Source organism: Antedon mediterranea, chromosome 2, assembly GCF_964355755.1.
Source record: "Antedon mediterranea chromosome 2, ecAntMedi1.1, whole genome shotgun sequence".
NCBI lineage: Eukaryota > Metazoa > Echinodermata > Crinoidea > Comatulida > Antedonidae > Antedon > Antedon mediterranea.
This window is the reverse complement of record NC_092671.1, coordinates 39,578,737-39,599,367: the sequence shown is the minus strand read 5'-3', so window position 1 is coordinate 39,599,367 and position 20,631 is coordinate 39,578,737. Positions and strand designations below refer to the sequence as shown.

The 20,631-nt window shown below is 33.4% G+C and overlaps 2 protein-coding genes across 2 annotated transcripts; one reads left to right on the top strand and one right to left on the bottom strand.

Annotated features, from left to right (window-relative positions):
* Positions 1–10,882: 10,882 nt before the first annotated feature.
* Positions 10,883–14,551, top strand: LOC140039919 (uncharacterized). Its single transcript, XM_072085512.1, has 4 exons — positions 10,883–11,015; positions 12,487–12,780; positions 13,131–13,339; positions 14,316–14,551. Exons 1-4 carry the CDS (start codon positions 10,913–10,915, stop codon positions 14,412–14,414), a joined length of 705 nt encoding a protein of 234 aa, XP_071941613.1. The 5' UTR covers positions 10,883–10,912; the 3' UTR covers positions 14,415–14,551.
* Positions 14,552–14,559: 8 nt separating this feature from the next.
* On the bottom strand, positions 14,560–16,302 carry LOC140039918 (alpha-amylase-like). Its single transcript, XM_072085511.1, has 2 exons — positions 15,868–16,302; positions 14,560–15,730 (listed from the first exon to the last, which is right to left on the bottom strand). The coding sequence occupies exons 1-2, from the start codon at positions 16,300–16,302 to the stop codon at positions 14,714–14,716; spliced, it is 1,452 nt and encodes a 483-aa protein (XP_071941612.1). The 3' UTR covers positions 14,560–14,713.
* Positions 16,303–20,631: the final 4,329 nt, after the last annotated feature.

Genomic DNA, 20,631 nt, shown 5'->3' with positions numbered 1-20,631 from the left:
ACTGATTTTAACCATCTGATGTAACCCTGTTTACTAATTAAATTGAGTTAGGTAATTAGTTATTGACGATTAAAACGAATTTAGGTTCAACGATTTGCCCCAAATAGGGGTGTTTTCCGATCGTGGTATACACTGTCTAATGGATGTCCATCTTGAAAAATACCCGCCACAAAAATACGAGGAGGCTTCGCATTTTCCTATCTCCTCCTACGATAATTGTTTTTAATAGCTGAAAACTGGTTGAACAGCTAGAGTACAGCATCATAATGTTGAAGACAGGCCGATTTTCTTAAAAAATATACGATTATACAAATGTATTGATTTGCGATGAATGGAACATTCCAATCTCTGTTTCACAAGTGTCTATTCCCTCAGGCGTCGTAAAGTACAGTACTGTATACTCGAAATTCGATCCATTTTTGTTTTCAATCTGTGCTGCAGAGGTTGGATATAATTTTTTTTTAAACGGATAATGAGCTAACGTTTTCACTCGCCGTATATTATGTACAAATCTTTATTATTGCAGTTAAACCACCCACATCATCACCTTTCCCTCACTGGCATGAGTAGCGTTGTAAAACCAATAGAGAATAGGCCTACGGTACATCACATGCCCTAAACGCAGAACAACTTTGGTGGGTAGGGTAGGAACCAACTTAAGTATGAATTGGCTCTAAGAAACAATTGAAAACCATTAGGCCTACTAATTAAGTTGAGTTAGATAATTTAATATTTATTGACGATTAAATCGAATTTATGATTTTCCCCGAATAGAGGTGGTTTTCACAAATTGTTTTACATTATATTATAAACATATACACGTCGTAGTGATGTATCGTTACATGTGCTGTACTATTTCAATCGACTAGGACGGTGATAGTTTCAACAAAGTATTACATCGCAATGTTTTACTGTGTTTAGTGGTATATTATTTGTAAAACATGAAAGCAATTAATATTTCGTTACTAAATGGATAAAGAATATATTTTAACATTGTTCCTCTTTGCACCCATCCTCTTCCCCATCCCTCAACCCTAATGTTACATACAAAACACAAATTAAGTTTGTTTAAATTTGACTTAAACAATTGGTCTTATTTTGTGACAAGTTTCTCTTTCGGAAGTAATAGGGTGCTAATTTTAGTTGAGTACATAAATCACAGTGTCTATTTATTCGTTCCTGTACACGACATGTATTATTGTCCTGCGGTACGTACATTTGAAATCGCCAGTTTTTTAACGCTGAAATTATTATGTATTCGAGAACCATCTGTGGGCACGACCTAGATGGTACGCGAGCGAAGCGAGCGTACCATCTAGTCAATAAAATTGACATAATGAAGGACAAAACAACAACAAAACAAGAGATGGGCCACCATTAATCAGTATCTTGATTATAAAAGTTCTGTTATATTTTTTACAATATTATGTTTATACTTAATATTCTTTATATCTACAGATAGTACATACATTTATTTACCTCCGCCAAGGAGGTATATGATTGTAATCGGTAGCGTGTGTTTGTTTGTTACTTGGCAAAAAGAATTTTGCCAAGTATAGTATTTACTTTGTTTGTATGTATGTATGTATGTATGTACAAAGGTAATGAATCAACTGGAACATTCAAATGTAATAGAAATAGATGTTCGACATGTAATTACGTTTCATGTTCAAACCAAATAGTAGGACCTTCTGGTAATTATGTTATCACAGATCGTATTACGTGCACCACTAGAAATCTAGTTTATTGTATTTCGTGTACTAAATGTAATATGCTTTATATTGGTGAAACTAAACGCAGGTTAGGTGATAGGTTTGTAGAACATTTAAGGTCTATTAAACTAAAGACTCCCGGATTACCTGTAGCCACCCATTTTTGTAATAATGAGCATTCTCTTTCGGATATTACTATTTCTGGTGTTAAAGTATGTAATGGTTCTGAGACATCTCGTAGAATTATAGAAGAAAGAATAATTGTAAAGCTTGGCACTCTTGCCCCTACCGGCATAAATGTACAATTTAGATCCTTTAAACATTAATTTTGCCAGAGACATTCACATATTAACAATTATTTACACTTGAAGCTTTTGTCTTTGTTTTAAATTTCCTGCTTTATAAGCAACCATTCCTGCTTTGTACACCATAGCTTTTGGAGGCGTGCCTTTATAACTATGCCTTTTGTTTGTTAACATCTTTGATTGGCTGATTTGTTTTATTATGTAATTTTGTGACTTATATATGTTATCCTTTGTTACAATTCTTTTCACCTGATGATGGGCTATGCCCGAAACATGTCGTTAAAATAAATCTATATTGAGGCAGTTTTAACTTATTTGATCTTGATTTTTTTCTATATCCTGCCTATGCAGCTCTTTGATTTATATGTATGTATGTATGTATGTTTGTTAGCACGATAGCGCCTACAGTTATCAAGTTATCGTTCTGAATTTTTGGGTGTAGATAGGTATTTACTTTCAGACCATGCCTATTGAAAATCAACAAAATTGGTTTATTAATAACTTCACAAATAACAAAATTATATTGTTTTCAGACCGGCTAGTGTTAAAAGATAGGAGACAATTTTCAAAAGCCGGTGAGCAGTCTTAAAGAACTGAAATTACATTTTCCCGAGAACTACTTGTCCAAAAAACCTCATTTTTGGACAAGAGGCAAGGATTATAATTTGTGATTTGTAATTTTAAAACAAAAGTTGATTCAATGTACCGGCTTTTTCATACGAGTAGTTTTAAAAAACCTATTTCTTTTCAGGTTGTTCCAAAATATTGAACCGGTGTAAGTGACTTTAAATTGATCTGCCATCCATGTATTTAAAATACTTTATCCAACTTTTGCATGTTTTATAGTAGTCCAGAGGGAGTTTTGACTTGATATTATAGTAAAAAGATAATATTTTGGCACATATGGCGTTTTATACGTATACTACTTGAGCTTGATTAAAAAAAAAAACAGAAAAAAAGACAAGTAATATTTCTTACAAAAAACAGTTTTTAATGATATATTGTCCCTCCGAAAAAATATTTTTTATTTCAAATTTGTTTTTGAATGTGTCATTTTATTGTCACATAATAGTTATTCACGTTAACCAAACAATTATTTACCTGAAAAATGTAATTTAAAGCAAAAAATACTTCTTTTTTTTGGGTTATAATTAAACGTTTCTTTTCTCTTATTATACGTTTTTTTTGTTACAGAAGTGATTAACTTGTATTTAAAGTAAAATACAACGAAGAATTTCTACTTTTATATGAAACAGACTCAATTTCTGTCACTTTAGTTTATTTATTGCTATGGTCAAGTCTAGGGTCACTTCATCAAGCCTAGATACTTCAAGTGTGAAGTATCCTAAAAAAAAAATCTTTAATCGGCTGTTTTGATAATAATTCAATGATTATCTCACAGCTTTGCTTTGGGATTTGTAAATTTAGCATGACGTCGGCCTCTAGTACTATAACTGCTGCTTGCCTTCAGCTTCTGAATGAGTAGTCCTCTTGGGACGTAGCTGGCTAAAGCATCAGGTTAAAAAAATAAATAAAAAATACAATAAGTACAGACTTATAGCAAGTCTAGTTTTATAATAGTTACGTACGTACGTGAACGTTCGAACTAATAATTGTTAAAAATTGTCTGCAGATAGGTGACCGGCATGTCGCCGAGTTGCTTTTCTACCACTCATATTATTCAAATCCAGAAATATTCAGAAAAGTCACAAAATGAAATATTGATAGGATGGTTTATTATAATCGTTCTTGTATTTATGCTTTTTGAAGTTTTATACCATTTTAACCCCCACTTTTAGTGTATTGATTGTAATTGTTCTTGTGTATTGTTATTGAAATTGATTTTGAAAAAATGAATGAATGTAAGGTTTTTTAAATAATTGATTTAATGAGCAACACTAGCCAATTCAAACTTTATCAAATCATATCATAATTATTATTTTACACATGGAATAAATCAATTAAGAATATTTGTAACCTAACGTGTTGGCATTGAAGTATGGTAACAAAATAAAAGAACCTAGATCATCATAATAACCGGACCACAAAAGACACGTTGAAAATCAATCATCTTTACATAATAAATTTTATAATGTTATCATTGTCAACATCAATGGTTTAAGCTGCCATATGCTGCTGTATAAATATTTTGTCATAAGTTGTTTCGTGCAAACAACGAGATATTAAATTTATCGTCTAATTTATCATTGAGGTACTTATCTGTAATATTTGTACATGGTGTGAAATTATACTATATTGTGAAAACAATTTCATCTGGTTATAGTGTTATCTATTGCTTGGCCTATTTTGTATTTTTACGGTATCATTCATTTAATCGCATTTCGAAACATAAAATGAAAACAATATATATTTTATACGTTTATCTGCAACTATTAGTACTTCTCTAGAACTTAGACGTAGGTCTAGCAGCCAAGTCCATCTTTGAACCCATGACAATACCCCATTGGAAAGAAATTGACGTCGATTTTATGGGTCGTCCTTGCATCCATTCACTGGATGGATTCCATTGGTTTTATACGTTTTTAAATCAATTTTTGTATATATTCTTTGTTATGTATTTTAAATGTATTTTTGAATGGATGCTAAATGAATAAATACAAAAAAAGTAAATAAATAAAAAATAATGTGGTGGTTTACCTGTCAAAAAATGAATTAACGAATGGCGCCCTCAAAATAGTTAAACGTTTTCTCTCGCTATGAGTGACGACTGAAAATGCGGCTGATAAATGATATACTGTATTACGACAGCACAGAGTCTAGTTGTAAACATCAGCATCATGTTGAAATAAATTGTGAAAGAAAATTAATATTAAAATGTTGTCATGGAGGTATCCATATTATTTAATCGTGAATGCATATATACAAGCTGTTTATTGGTAATTTTACATTTATTTATAAACATTAATTAGTACGATATCTGTACCTGCTCCGTAGATGTCAAGCTAGGCCTCTATTAATGTATTATGATGTATTGGGATTTATGTTAAGCATAATAATATCAGTGTCAGAAGTTTGTTTGAAGGCTGAGTATACTGACCACAGATAAAACAATTTTGAACGGATGTATTTATAGAAGTTTATTATATATATTCTATATTATAGAAGAAGAATGTTTTTAAGGTATCGAACTCCAAATAATTATAATAAAAACATTAGAAAAATAGCATATGCAGTTAGAGTTATATGATTGGAACCCACTACCAAACCATATTGTGACTGAACCAAAGATTAACAAGTTCAAAACCGGCATTGCAAAGTTATGGTCTGACCACCATCTCAAGTTTCGCCCATATGTTACCGAGGAGTTGATGACAATGGAGGGACAAATGAGCTAGTCTCAAAAGTTCTACGGTTCAAGGTATATTCAAGGTATTCAATTCAAGTACTGTGTAGTCCCATAATAAAATTGATAATGAGATGCCATCTCTTAAAAATCTCATCACATCGAAAGTACATTGTTTTTAAAGTGAGGAAAACGTTTGGAAGTTATGCAGCAAGTTACAGGATGGTGGTAGACTGCAGCAGTTGAAAAATGTTTATGCAGTGTTTATTTAAAACAATACAAAAAAGCTAAAAAATTAAATGTTACTTTTCTCACCCAATATTTTAACAATTTAGTTTTTATCCTATTTATCTGGGAATGTTAATAATAATTGATAACTTTTTAGAATAGATATACAGTATATATATAGAGATGGGCAGCTTTATCGTACAGTTAGTACCAACATTTATTCCTTAACTTTTGAGTGATGTGTTATTATATCCATGACTGATTTAATGATTAAAATTTGTATCAATCAAAAGTTACAAAATGTCTTTTTTAAATTATATTTATACATTTTTAATTTGCAGATACCAATTTGGGAACAAAGAAGTGCTGAGCAAGGCAGTTTTGTTGTCTGGGTAAGGCCCTTAAGAAAATTATCACCCTATTCCCAGCTCAAAACTGATGAGTTAGGGCGGATTTTAAAAATTTATTTTTACTCCCCACACAGGTGTATGCTGGTCAGTCTCTACAATTTTTTAAAAATTTGTGATTGTGATAAAATAAAGATTTTTTGTATGGGACCTAACATTTATTTATTATATTAGGCCTATTTTGTAAATATGGAAACACTTTTTACTGATACAATTGTTTTGTTTTGCACCTAAGAAAAATTTTGGTAGAATTGCAGTATTTAAGCACACCCTTGCTGCTCATTGGTTGTCAAATTCAAAATCTATTTAGAATTGACACTGACTTGATGTTGATTGGTCTTTCCATGACATGTGACTTTATTCATCAATTTGCTTTAAAACAAACAGTAATATGTTTAATTTTCTATTTTTTAGGATTATCATGTGATTTTAATCTACGAGGAAGCTGAAGGTTGTCATATTTATGATCTTGACACTTGGCTTAGTTTTCCATCATCATTCGATGATTACATACAAAAAGCAATCCGAGATGAGAACTTAATGCAATAAAAGTATCACAGGTAAACATCTAAAGACATGTTGTTCCCCTGAAAAATAATTTTAACAATTTTTTTTTTGAATATGCCATTTTAAAATGTCACATAAAAGGTTATTCACAAAATTTGATCTAAACAAATTTATTTACCTGAAAAAACTAAGGGTCAAATTGTCTGCCAGTCAATGGATTTTTGGTTGAATTTAACCATTTATTATGTTATTTTATAATTTAAACATTTTTTCCCAATTATTTTTCTTTCTACGGAAGTGATTAACTAACTACAAAATAACCTCTTCAAAGTCTGATTTAATTAATCTTCATGTTTTTGGGGGACAATACATTGCTCTTACAATCATGTACTGTCTATGAGGTTATTTTGATTTTTAACATATGTATTTTTTTCTTTATATCCATATAAGGAAGTTCAGAATGGTTCCTGGTACAGTGTTTCTAGAAAAATTTGCATCTGATAGATCACACATGAAAGCAGCTAATGGTGATTGGTTGAAGCCACCTCCGACCTACCCATGCATATCAACCGCAGGTAATGGCACAGCTTCTGCCGCAACATTAAAATTGTAGAAATTCTGCCGTACAGTCGTGGTAGAATATGAGTTCATCATCCCCAATCTTTCATACACAATGGACAAAAAATATGTGCCCATATATGGACATGATGATGTCATATCACTACCATATTTGGTCATGTCACACTGTTTTTGTCAAACTAGTTTGATAGTGTAGACAGAGTTTAAAACTGAATGTATGTATGTTTTACAGTATAATGTTGGTTTCTTAAATACCCCAGACTCACTCTACCATTGCCTTGCTTTACATATTACATAAGTAACACAATACATTCTTATTTGTTTCAGATGCTAGCAACAATTAAGCTGACTTTATATCTATGGATCCCTCGGTTGGTGTTGGTTCTGTCATGGATTTGGATGCTCTCATCCAAAAATTTTCAAAATGATGAAGCTAAAGTTGAATTTGTCCTTCACTGGGAAGAGTTTTTAAAAAAGAGTGTAGTGTGTTATTGAAGAGGGGTGGAGGTTGGTGAGTATAGGGTGATACTGGCGTCAAGTGTTATGTACTGAGATGGCTTTAAACTAATTTTGAAACCCGGCCTGGTGCGGGTATAATTGCTAGTTGTTATTCTAAAATATGATGAAATGAGATCTAAATTTTTATTTAGTGGCAGAAAAAAACATTTAGTATGAAATAAAGGGTGTTGCGTGGGCCACTGGGGCAACACCCCTGCGTCCGCCCCTGAATGAACAATTGAATCATGTGATGGAAAATTTATAAATTGTCAATTAGTATGTAGAATTATATAGCAATTTTTATCCAGGGTTTTGCTGAAAGGATATGCAAATCGACCTTTTAACATTGTTGAAAAGTACTCAAAGAAAATAATTAACAGCATAAGTTAATTGTGTTAGTTAAAAGATAACCTACACACTTGACATCTTTGTAGAATTTGCGATATAGAGGGCAACAAACACATATTTAGAAAGTTTAAACCAATTTGAAAAATCTATAGTAATTCATTCATTCAGGCTTATCGCCTGACTTTATTTACTTTAGGCCTCTGGCCCATAGTAATTAACAAAATAATAATTACATTGAAAAATAAAGCAATTTAAGGTCACAAGATAAATGAATTAATTAATTTCGTTCTCTAAGCAAAACATATATCTTAACTTATAAGCATGATAAATATATTTAGATACTGTAGATTATCAATAATTATTGGATCCTGTGATGACATTAAACGGCAGAATTTAAAAGTATTTGGATTTTCAAAAAATAAAGAAGGTATAAATTTTTTTCTGATTTCCTTGTAACGAGAGCAAACTGTAACAAAATGATATTCATCTTCAACTTCCTTTATATTACATATTTTACATAACCTATTGCTGCGCTCTATTCTTTTCCATCTTCCCCTTTCTACCTCTAGTTGAAGTGTGCCCAGTCTTAGTTGACTTAAAGCTCGCTTATATCTAGTATCAAGGGTCTGTAGTAAGTATCCATCTACTCCGAAATTGTTTTTGAACATTTTATAGTATCTTAATTTTGAAGAAATATTTATGCTTTCAAGAAAGGATTGGCGTTCCATATCGGTTAGCCTTTCTTTTATTTTATTAACTATATAAAATTTATCAAGGACATTATTTTGTGAAAACCATGTTTCCATGACCAATAGAGCATAACATATGTTTTACATCGCTTACCCAATAATTGCTATTATTTTGCGCTTTATGAAGTTGAGATTTATAACATTTCTTCGCATATTTGTCCTCGTTCATATTTACTAGTCTTACCCAATAACGGATAACATTGAGTACACTTTCGATTGATAAAGAGAATCGTCCACATTCTCCTCTAATTGAAACATTTGTGGCTGATTTCCCGACCCCTAAAACATATCTACAGAAATTATTTTGAATATCATCAATTTTTTTATTGTTTAGTTTTCCCCATATTTCACTACCATACAGTATAATTGGGTTTATTTTGACATCAAATAAGTAGTTCCAAATATTCACTGGTAGATGTCCATATTTCTGATATATTATATTTTTGAGTGAGAAAAGTGCTTTATTAGCCTGTGTATTATTTTGTTCTCTGGCCTTTTCCCAATTTCCTGAACAATCGAAAGTGACTCCAAGATATTTAAGAGATTTTACTATTTCAATTTCTTTACCAAGATAATTCCATTTTTCGTAGTTTTCAAGTTTTCCATTTTTTTTTAAATACTATTATTTTACTTTTGTCAATATTAACTACCAATCCCCACCTATTACAATAATATGCTAGTTTATTTAAAAGATCTTGTAATGAGTACACTGTATCACTGATTAAAACTAGATCATCTGCATACAGTAGGTGATTAATATTTATGTTATCAATTTTTATTTTAATAAGAATGTCCACACATTTAAAATTTGTTAGGTTTTAGAAAATAAAATTATGAAATAAATTGATTTTGAATACCCTTTTGTATTGTATATGAAATTTCAGCAAGACAATTAAGGACCAGTATTACTTAAAGAAGAGTCTTACTTAAGGACCAGTATTAGTTAAGGACCAGTATTACTTAAAGAAGAGTATTACTTAAGGACCAGTATTACTTAAAGACCAGTATTACTTAAAGAAGAGTATTACTTAAGGACCAGTATTACTTAAAGACCAGTATTACTTAAGGACCAGTATTACTTAAAGACCAGTATTACTTAAGGACCAGTATTACTTAAGGACCAGTATTACTTAAGGACCAGTATTACTTAAAGACCAGTATTACTTAAAGACCAGTATTACTTAAAGACCAGTATTACTTAAAGACCAGTATTACTTAAAGACCAGTATTACTTAAGGACCAGTATTACTTAAGGACCAGTATTACTTAAGGACCAGTATTACTTAAGGACCAGTATTACTTAAAGACCAGTATTACTTGAAGAAGAGTATTACTTAAGGACCAGTATTACTTAAAGACCATTATTACTTAAGGACCAGTATTACTTAAAGACCAGTATTACTTAAGGACCAGTATTACTTAAGGACCAGTATTACTTAAGGACCAGTATTACTTAAGGACCAGTATTACTTAAAGACCAGTATTACTTAAGGACCAGTATTACTTAAGGACCAGTATTACTTAAGGACCAGTATTACTTCAGGACCAGTATTACTTAAGGACCAGTATTACTTAAGGACCAGTATTACTTAAGGACCAGTATTACTTAAGGACCAGTATTACTTAAGGACCAGTATTACTTAAAGACCAGTATTACTTAAGGACCAGTATTACTTAAGGACCAGTATTACTTAAGGACCAGTATTACTTCAACCAAAGCTATAGATCAAACAGACCTTCCTTCAACATTCATTAACCATTCCCAATGAAATTAAAACTACAATCGTATCGTGATGTCTATAAAAACACCAATGTGATTTGTATGCAATTATGACTAACTGTTGTTTCAGAAACAAGCGGTTTCTTCTGTGTACATAAACATCCTAAAAAAGTGGTTTGATGTGTTTTAAAATCATACGAAAAATATAGTTTTATTCTCCAAATAAAGTCATTCGTAACATATGCATACATAGAATACAATATAATAAGACATCTTCAATGACCCTTGATTTGCTTCTCTAAAAGATGATAATTAATCTGTTTTACGGAACCGGACATAGCAAGTGCATTTTATTAGGAAGGTTTAATCTACTTTAAAAAAAATGTTAATCTTAAAACTTTCCTGGCTATATTAATCATGGAGAAATTAGTAATACTTAAACAATGTGTGTAATACACTTAATGTTTAAGAATATTAAGATATTAAGCTAGGAAGGATGTGGGATACTAGAGTGATAATACTAGATCCTGGTTAGAACAATATATAAGGAGATTGATGATTGAATTTCTATTTTATTATTTAAAACTTTCTCGATTCAATATGAACACCGCCGTTTTTTCAATTCTGTTGTCAACTGTTGTTTTGGTCTCACAAGCTGGTGAGTTCTGTTTTCGTCAAACACTCCTATTAGGGGGTTTTCGTTTTGTTTGTTTTATTCTATTGAATATTTTAAACATTTTTGTGATTGCTTCTATTCGTGAAAATACACTTTCTGTAGATACACACAAATGTCAAAGAACGCTTTCAATTATTTTCTTTGTAAATTTTTTTTGTGAATTAGGTTGTTTTCTTTTGAAGGTATTTTTTATTCATCATCATCATCAGCAACAGTATCATCATCATCAGCAACAGTATCATCATCATCATCATCATCATCAACAGTATCATCATCATCAGCAACAGTATCATCATCAGGAACATCATCGTCATCATCAGCAGCAACAGTATCATCATCATCATCGTCGTCGTCAGCAACAGTATCATCATCAGCAACAGTATCATCATCATCATCGTCAGCAACAATATCATCATCAGCAACAGCAACAGTATCACCATCATCGTCATCACCACCATCATCAGCAACATCATCATCAGCAACAGCAACAGTATCATCATCATCAGCAACAGCAACAGTATCATCATCATCAGCAACAGTATCATCATCATCATCATCATCAGCAACAGTATCATCATCATAAGTAACAGTATCATCATCATCAGTAACAGTATCATCATCATCAGCAACAGTATCATCATCATCAGCAACAGTATCATCATCATCAGCAACAGTATCATCATCAGCAACAGCAACAGTATCATCATCATCAGCAACAGTATCATCATCATCATCGTCAGCAACAGTATCATCATCATCATCGTCAGCAACAGTAGTATCATCATCATCAACATCAGCAACAGCAACAGTATCATCATCATCAGCAACAGTATCATCATCATCATCATCATCATTGTCAGCAACAGTATCATCATCATCATCATCGTCAGCAACAGTATCATCATCATCATCAGCAACAGCAACAGTATCACCGTCATCATCAGTAACAGTATCATCATCAGCAGCAACAGTATCATCATCATCAGCAACAGTATCATCATCATCATCATCAGTAACAGTATCATCATCATCATCATCGTCAGCAACAGTATCATCATCATCATCACCAACAGTATCATCATCATCATCATCATTGTTAGCAACAGTATCATCATCATCAGCAGCAGCAGCAACAGTATCATCATCATCATTGCATCCACTTTAGTCATTTCCAAGTGTCTGACTCGTTATCATATACAGTACCAATAATGTAATCGTTGTCATCATTACCGACATTTTTATTCGGATAAAAACCGACATTTTTTCCAATATTCTTTATGTTTCCTAGTTTTCCACTCTTGTTTATTCTCAAACCAAAGTGTGCTGCGCCCAAATATGGTAGTGATATGACATCATCATGTCATATATGGTCATCACATTTTTTCACATAAAGTTTGATAGTGTATAAACGGCTTAACATTTTTTAAGTTATATATTAATTTTAATTATCCAGGTGCTTGTAAAGACCTTCTTCATTGTGGTATATTTTGCCATAATGGTTACCAACAAGATGAAAATGGCTGCGATATATGTCAATGCGTAGACGACGAGTTCATCGTATGCCCAATCCTGGAATGCGAAGGGCCCTTAGATTGCACTCCAACACTGGACGACGACGGCTGTCCAACGTGTAGCTGTGTTTCAGTCTGCGAGCCTAGGAATTGTGGAATTGTTCCTGTAATATGTGAATATGGTTTTGAAAAAGATGAAGACGGCTGTGAAACGTGCACGTGTATCCCACCACCTGGTATGTCAAAGTTCATATCAGTATTTTATTTCTATTTGAAGAAAAGTTCCCATTTACTGTACATTTTTTGATATTTTGACGAAATAAATGAATTATTTAAATGATGTGTGTTACAGTCATAAAAAAATGTTCGTCTTTGTGTGCAACTTGTAGAAAACCCAATACATATTCTGAATGTGTGAAGGTTTGTTTTTTGTTCAGGATGTTGTGACAAAGAAAACCTGATAATTCAGTTCCACGCGTTATGTGAAATTGTAATGTATTAATTGATGATTATGTTGTTTTTCTAGTCAGTTTGTATTAAAAGAAAGTTTCTGAACATTATTTTAACGTGTGATCTTTAAAACTAGATTGTCCAGGTGATCCAGTTCCGGTAGCCTGTGGAGCATCATGTGGTCCAGCTACTTGTCAGCAACGCTTGACCGCTATCTACCCATTCTGTCTTGCCTGTGTCCCGTCCTGCCAATGTCCAAAACCAAACACGTTCTTAGACACCAATGGACGATGTGTGCCAGCAGAGGGTTGTGGGTGTGTTGATGACAATAACAACTACTATCGTGTAAGTTGTTTAAGCTTGGTTCCCACTAGCACGTGAGCCGCAACCTATGCGAATTGACCAATCAAAGCGATGGATTATTCGAACTGTCGTGTGTGATTGGTCAATTCGCTTACATTACGCTTACTTTGCGTCCAAATAGGAACCAAGCTTTACGAAACTTGATGTAGACGTCCTAAATGGTTAGACGATGTTGAAGCTCCTTAGACCGTTAGGTTAGGTTAGGCCCAAGTTGCATAAACGGGTTCCTTCTTAACGACCATAATCTGAGATTGCCATTGCATTAATTCATAATAACTTTTACCGTTGAGTATAGTTTTTCAGTTAAGCTTGGTTCCCACTAGGAACGCAACACAAGGACGTAACGCAACGCAAGTGAATTGACCAATCACTAAGCGATGGCTTATTCGCTTGTGATTGCTAACTGTCTATAACTTCGCTTGTCATTGGTTAAAACGCTTGCGTTGCGTTTACGTCCTTGCGTTACGTTCTAGTGGGAACCAAGCTTAAGTGATTTGATAAATCACAAGCAATGGATTTTTCGAACATTCACTTTTCATTGGTCGACTCGCTTTCATTGCGTCTATATCCTTGCGTTGCGTCTCTAGTGGGAACCAAGCTTTAAGTACTTATTTAACGGAGTATTTTGAGCGTTGAGATTGTTCTTAATGAAAAAGCTTGTGTTGTTAACGTTTTCTATTCGAATGATTTTCTGTTAAGCACAATCCGTTTACAATTTACCATTCGAATACAAAAATTCGATTACGACACATTATACACAGCGTCAGAGTTTTCCATTCAGATTTTGATGGACGACGCCATATAGTCTCCGTGGTTGAGACTTAATGATTGAAAAGAATATGTCGTGAAAATAAAACGATCACAATTAGTTCGCATAACATTAGCATAGTATATAAAACCGTATAGAACCGTATAGAATATTATTTTTTACCGAATATTTTTTGGTTTTTGTTTTTAGAAATGGTCAGTGAACTTCATTTATGTAAATGGTAAGGTCAGACGATGCGTCTGTTTCCCTGGTAACAGACTGAAGTGCAGTAAAGGCGGGTATTACTAAAATATAACAACGCATGCGCAGAGCTGAGGTTATTAAAATAATAAACGCGAGACCCTCTTTACTAAATTAGAGAAGAATTAGAAAATATCAAAATATTCTATTAGATATTATATATTAAATTGTTCAGGAAATTGTAGCAATAAAAACAAATAAATCATTATAATAATAATGTAATTGATGAAATCATTTTATTCTTTTCGTTATTATATAATTTTTTTCTGGTAAATCAGTGTAAATTTGTCTTTTTATTTTTCTAAATTAACAAGCAATTTAAAAGTTATTGAATTGGATTAACGCAGTCAGAGCCAACCTTTAACAATGGCACCAACATGGAGTATGAGTACAGGCTCATCGGAGTTGTTATCCACGTAGATGTCGGCATTTCCCGCCTTATCAACTGTGACAGTTGGCCCGCTACAAGTTTTACTAGCGTCATCAAAATCTCCTCTTGCTAGATCGCAGTATTCTCCAGATGGAAGCCCAGTATTAAGTTTTGCACTGATTGGATTGTCATCTCTATTGAGAGCAACAAATGCTTTGCTTCCACGAGAGAAAGCTGCCTGCTGATTACCATTACTCCACCAATTCTTCACCGGTTCGTTACCGGCAATGTTTCTCCATTTTGCCATATTCTTGATTGCACGCCAACGATGTTCACACACCCAGCCACCTCCACAGCTACCATCTTGCAGGATCGGTGGGTCATCGGTTACGTAGTTACCATCTGAAGGTGGACCTTGCCAATGTGTCACGAAATCGTAGCTACTCATAACACGGGGTACACCATACGGCCATGCCAGCATATACGTTACTGCAAGTTTGTAGTATTGAGGATCGATATGTGTTACCACTTTTCCACCGGCGCCGTGTCCTCTCTGGTTATCATGATTGTCAATAAAAGCTAGTGCGTCACCTTCAGGCACCATATTGTCCCAGCCGGATCCAAATGTTTCGTAATTTGATATATGATTACTGCCTCCATCTCTGAAGGCTTCTGATACATTTCGACCATAACGGAACTCTGTAACACGACCAAGGTGTGTGTATTCGGTAGAGCTGATGGCTTCGCCTCCTAGATCAATGACCTCTTGGTAAACAAATGGACGAGAGCCAGGATTGAAGTAACTTGTTGGCAGGTCCTTGAGTTTACCTAAAATGGCTTGGACATCTGCTGGCCACATATGTTTGGCTGCATCTATACGGAATCCAGCAATTCCAATAGATGTCAGATCACTCAGATAGTCGGCTACTTTTTGACGTACATACTCTTTTGACAAATCGAGATCCATAAGCCCGAATAAGTCACAATTTCTAACCTGCATTTAAGAATAAAAAAAATGTTAAACGAAGACCGTTGTTGCATATCGTTTGTACTATAAGTTCTATATTCAATTTCTAGTATTTATTCAACAATTTTTTATCTAAATGATTCATGAATTTAAAGCACACAAACCTGGTCAGGATCTCCATAATTGGATATCTGGCCATCGTGGCTGTTACACTTCCCCTGAGGGACATTGAAATCGCCAGAAGAGAATGGCACTCCAGAGAATGAGTATTGTTCGGTGTCGTACGCACTTCCTGCAGAACCAGTTCCAATACCAGCATCAGTTCCACACATATGGTTGGCCACAACGTCCGCGTAGATTCTTACGCCAGCCTTGTTACATCGTTCCACCATATCGATAAGTTCGCCACGCGTACCGCGTCGAGTTTCAAGTTTGTAGCTGATTGGTTGATAGCTTTCATACCAAGGGCGTTTTACATTTGGATCCCAGTCGGGCTGGTAGAGAATTCGATGCTCATTTGGTGGTGAGATTTGGACACCTCCGAATCCATTTGGTCCCAAAAACCTAATTAATTTATAAAATAACTCTAAGATCTTCATTAGTAAAGGATGTGAACAGCAGGTGGTAAACACCCAATTGTACAATGAGCCCAATTGTGAACAGTGGCTGTGTGAGTACTAGTACACCGGGATGACCCCCCTCCTTATTCGTCTCGAAAGATGTACTAGGATAATGTACATTAACTATAATAATGTATACACTGGACCTACGGTTTATAGTCCTTATCCGAGAAGACTCTCGTTCTACCACCAGAACCATGAGCCCTTGCCGATGCTATGGCTACGTAATTACGTTTCCACTGTCGTAACCGCTTGGACACCCATAACTATTATTTTCAAATTTAGTTTGTAAAATCAATACTGTATTATTATATATAGATTATACATATTTTGTGATGATCTAAATTGTTTTATGGTTTGTCTATATTCAAGTAAAGGTGTAGTTTACCTTTCACATTCCTTGGCAATACTTGTCCATTTCCACTCGAATAGGTGAACAATCACAGTTCGATCATCGGCAAAGTTTGGGTCTTTCTGCGCTAGTACCAACCCAATGGTTAGTACAAAAAATACTAAGAACTTCATGCTAAAATTAAGATAAGAGTTTTTCCTAATAAAATAACAACATTACCCACATTACCAATCAAATAGACCACTCCTAGTAAAACTTACACACATTTAATAAATATTCCAATAAATACGGCATAAGGCCTATCACAACAAAAATAAATGAACTTAGTCTTCTTCTATATTATGGATGTGTGCAGAATAATTTAGATTAGGCCTACTATTACTAACTGTACTGTACGTTAATTATGGAAAGATCACAAAGTGTTATTTTTTTCTCATTAACACATTCCTTTAATGTTATTCTGTCTCCCCGCCCCATTTCAGAAATCCTAACAATGATTTCGTTTATGTTTATTCTGATGTTCGTTGTAAACTTACAGAATAGGCCTACAACATTTTTATTAGAAATGAAATTCGTTTTGTTGATAAGGCTCAAACAATAAAAATATGTAAAAGAAATCATGGATAGAAAAAATATAAGTCTAAATATATATCATTTAAAATACGGATAAATATCAAACATAAAACATATTTTTTTAAAGTAAAAGGCAAGCCATAATTCAACGATTCCATGATTCAGGAAGATCGAAACGTTGAATCGCGATTTGCGCTTGCTTCTCGTTCTTAATACTATCTTTAAAAACTAACTATGTAGAAAAAATGTCACATAGTAACATTAATACAACGCCAGTTGTCTCTATTAAAATTTTGTTTTGTTAATGATTATGAATATAGTTAATAAGCTAATATTGTAATTAGAAAAAATATTTATTTAAAACAACAACATAGTACATACCTTTGATGCAGCATTACCTGATGGTTCGAAGACGAAACAACAACATAGTACATACCTTTGATGCAGCATTACCTGATGGTTCGAAGACGAAACAACAACATAGTACATACCTTTGATGCAGCATAACCTGAAGGTTCGAAGACGAAACAACAACATAGTACATACCTTTGATGCAGCATTACCTGATGGTTCGAAGACGAAACAACAACATAGTACATACCTTTGATGCAGCATTACCTGATGGTTCGAAGACGAAACAACAACATAGTACATACCTTTGATGCAGCATTACCTGATGGTTCGAAGACGAAACAACAACATAGTACATACCTTTGATGCAGCATTACCTGATGGTTCGAAGACGAAACAACAACATAGTACATACCTTTGATGCAGCATAACCTGATGGTTCGAAGACGAAACAACAACATAGTACATACCTTTGATGTAGCATTACCTGATGGTTCGAAGACGAAACAACAACATAGTACATACCTTTGATGCAGCATTACCTGATGGTTCGAAGACGAAACAACAACATAGTACATACCTTTGATGCAGCATAAGCTGATGGTTCGAAGACGAAACAACAACATAGTACATACCTTTGATGCAGCATAACCTGAAGGTTCGAAGACGAAACAACAACATAGTACATACCTTTGATGCAGCATAACATGAAGGTTCGAAGACGAAACAACAACATAGTACATACCTTTGATGCAGCATAACCTGAAGGTTCGAAGACGAAACAACAACATAGTACATACCTTTGATGCAGCATAACCTGAAGGTTCGAAGACGAAACAACAACATAGTACATACCTTTGATGCAGCATAACCTGATGGTTCGAAGACGAAACAACAACATAGTACATACCTTTGATGCAGCATAACCTGATGGTTCGAAGACGAAACAACAACATAGTACATACCTTTGATGCAGCATAACCTGAAGGTTCGAAGACGAAAGTGCCGTCCATTACATGTCTACTTCTTATATAATGTTGTCCAGATGTCTATATTCACATTCTTGTTTTTCACAAAACATATTATCCACCGATAACTTTGTTGTTATCATTATAGTTTGTTTAATTTACTTTTTCCACCATTTCATCATCGGTAAACACTCTTGCGAAAGAATGTGAACATACTGTAAGCACATTTGAAAAGGAGAGGTGAAGAAAATGAACCAATTGTGTATTTTATTTCTGTTGATGTTCCTTCTTTCTTTATTCACCAATAGCAAATTGGAGCAAACAAAATAGCTTTCGTTAATCGAAGGTTTGCCCACACACAATACAAAAAATACATTAAATATACGAACAACACAATGACATAGCAAAAGCAATGCATATCAATGAAATTAACAAACCGTAAGAGATGGGCCACCATATTCAGTATCTTGATAATAAATGTTTTGTCATATTTTTAACAAAATTATTTTAGACTTGTTCCAAAAGGGCCGGTTAATTGACCAGCCGGCCATATATTTAAATACTGTATCACACTTTTGCATGTTTTATAGTAGTCGGAGTTCCAGACGGAGTTTTGACTTGCTATTAGAAAAAAGATAATATTTTGGCAATATGGCGTGTCATACGTATACTACTTGAGCTTGATTTTCAGACAAAAATCGAAATTAAGAAAATAAATATAAAAGACAATAAATACAAACTTGGGGCATGTCTAGTTTTATAGTTACGTACGTGAACTTTCGAAATAATAATTGTTAAAAATTGTCTGCAGATTGGTGACCGGCATGTCGTCACGAGTTGCTTTTCCACCAATCAAATTGTTCAAATCCAGAAATATTCAGAAAAGTCACAAAATGAAATATTGATAGGATGGTTTATTATAATCGTTCTTGCATTTATGCTTTTTTACCATTTTTTTATACCATTTTTTTACCACTCTCACTTTTAGTGGGAGCTACAGAGGACAGAAACCGATGGAGGATATGATTGTTCAGCAGTGGTGCCTCAACAACCCTATCAGGGGCTAGGAGACTGAACTAAACTTTTAATGTATTGATTGTAATTGTTCTTGTATATTGTTATTGAAATTGATTTTGACCAAAAGAATGAATTACCAAATTAAAAAACGAATGAATGTAAGGTTTTTTAAATAATTGATTAAATGAGCAACACTAGCCAATTCAAACTTTACCAAATCATAATTATTATTTTACACATAGAAAAAATTAAATAAGAATATAATTATAACCTAACGTGTTGGCATTGAAGTATGGTAACACAATGCAAGGACCTATACTGATAATCACAAACAAACACAAAACGTCAATCATCTTTACATAATAAATGTTATAATGTTATCATTGTCAACATCAATGGTTAAGCTGCCATATGCTGCTGTATAAATATTTTGTTATAAGTTGTTGCGTGCAAACAACGAGATATTAAATTCATCGTCTAATTTATCATTGTGGTAATATTTGTACATGGTGTGAAATTATACTATATGGTGAAAACAATTTCATCTGGTTATAGTTTTATCTCTTGCTTGGCCTATTTTGTATTGTTACGGTATCTGTAACTAGATACCTTTTTTTTTTCTCTCGGGGTATTTGACTATTTATTCATTCACTCTAGAATCGCATTTCGATACATAAAATGAAAACAATATATATTTTATACGTTTAACTGCAACTATTAGTACTTCTCTAGAACTAGACGTAGGCCTAGCAGCCAAGTCCATTTTTCAACCCTTGAAAATACCCTATTGGAAAGAAATTGACGTCGATTTTATGTGCATTCATTCACTTTGGTTTTATACATTTTTAAATCATGTTTTTGTATTTATTCCTTGTTATGTATTTAAAATGTATTGTTGAATGGATGCTGAATGAATAAAAAATAAAATAAATTAAAAAAAATAATTTTGTGGTTTACCTGTCCAAAAATGAATTAACGAATGGCGCCTTCAATTTGGTTAAAAGTTTTCTTTCGCGTTGTGACGACTGGAAAATGCGGCTGATAACA

Excerpts from the sequence above, each read along its gene's own strand:
- LOC140039919 (XM_072085512.1), top strand. The coding sequence starts at position 10,913 with ATGATTGAATTTCTATTTTATTATTTAAAACTTTCTCGATTCAATATG. Across the intron at positions 12,781-13,130 it reads CACGTGTATCCCACCACCTG|ATTGTCCAGGTGATCCAGTT; the intron begins GTATGTCAAAGT and ends CTTTAAAACTAG. Across the intron at positions 13,340-14,315 it reads ACAATAACAACTACTATCGT|AAATGGTCAGTGAACTTCAT; the intron begins GTAAGTTGTTTA and ends TTTTGTTTTTAG.
- LOC140039918 (XM_072085511.1), bottom strand. The coding sequence starts at position 16,302 with ATGAAGATCTTAGAGTTATTTTATAAATTAATTAGGTTTTTGGGACCA. Across the intron at positions 15,731-15,867 it reads ATTATGGAGATCCTGACCAG|GTTAGAAATTGTGACTTATT; the intron begins GTTTGTGTGCTT and ends TCTTAAATGCAG.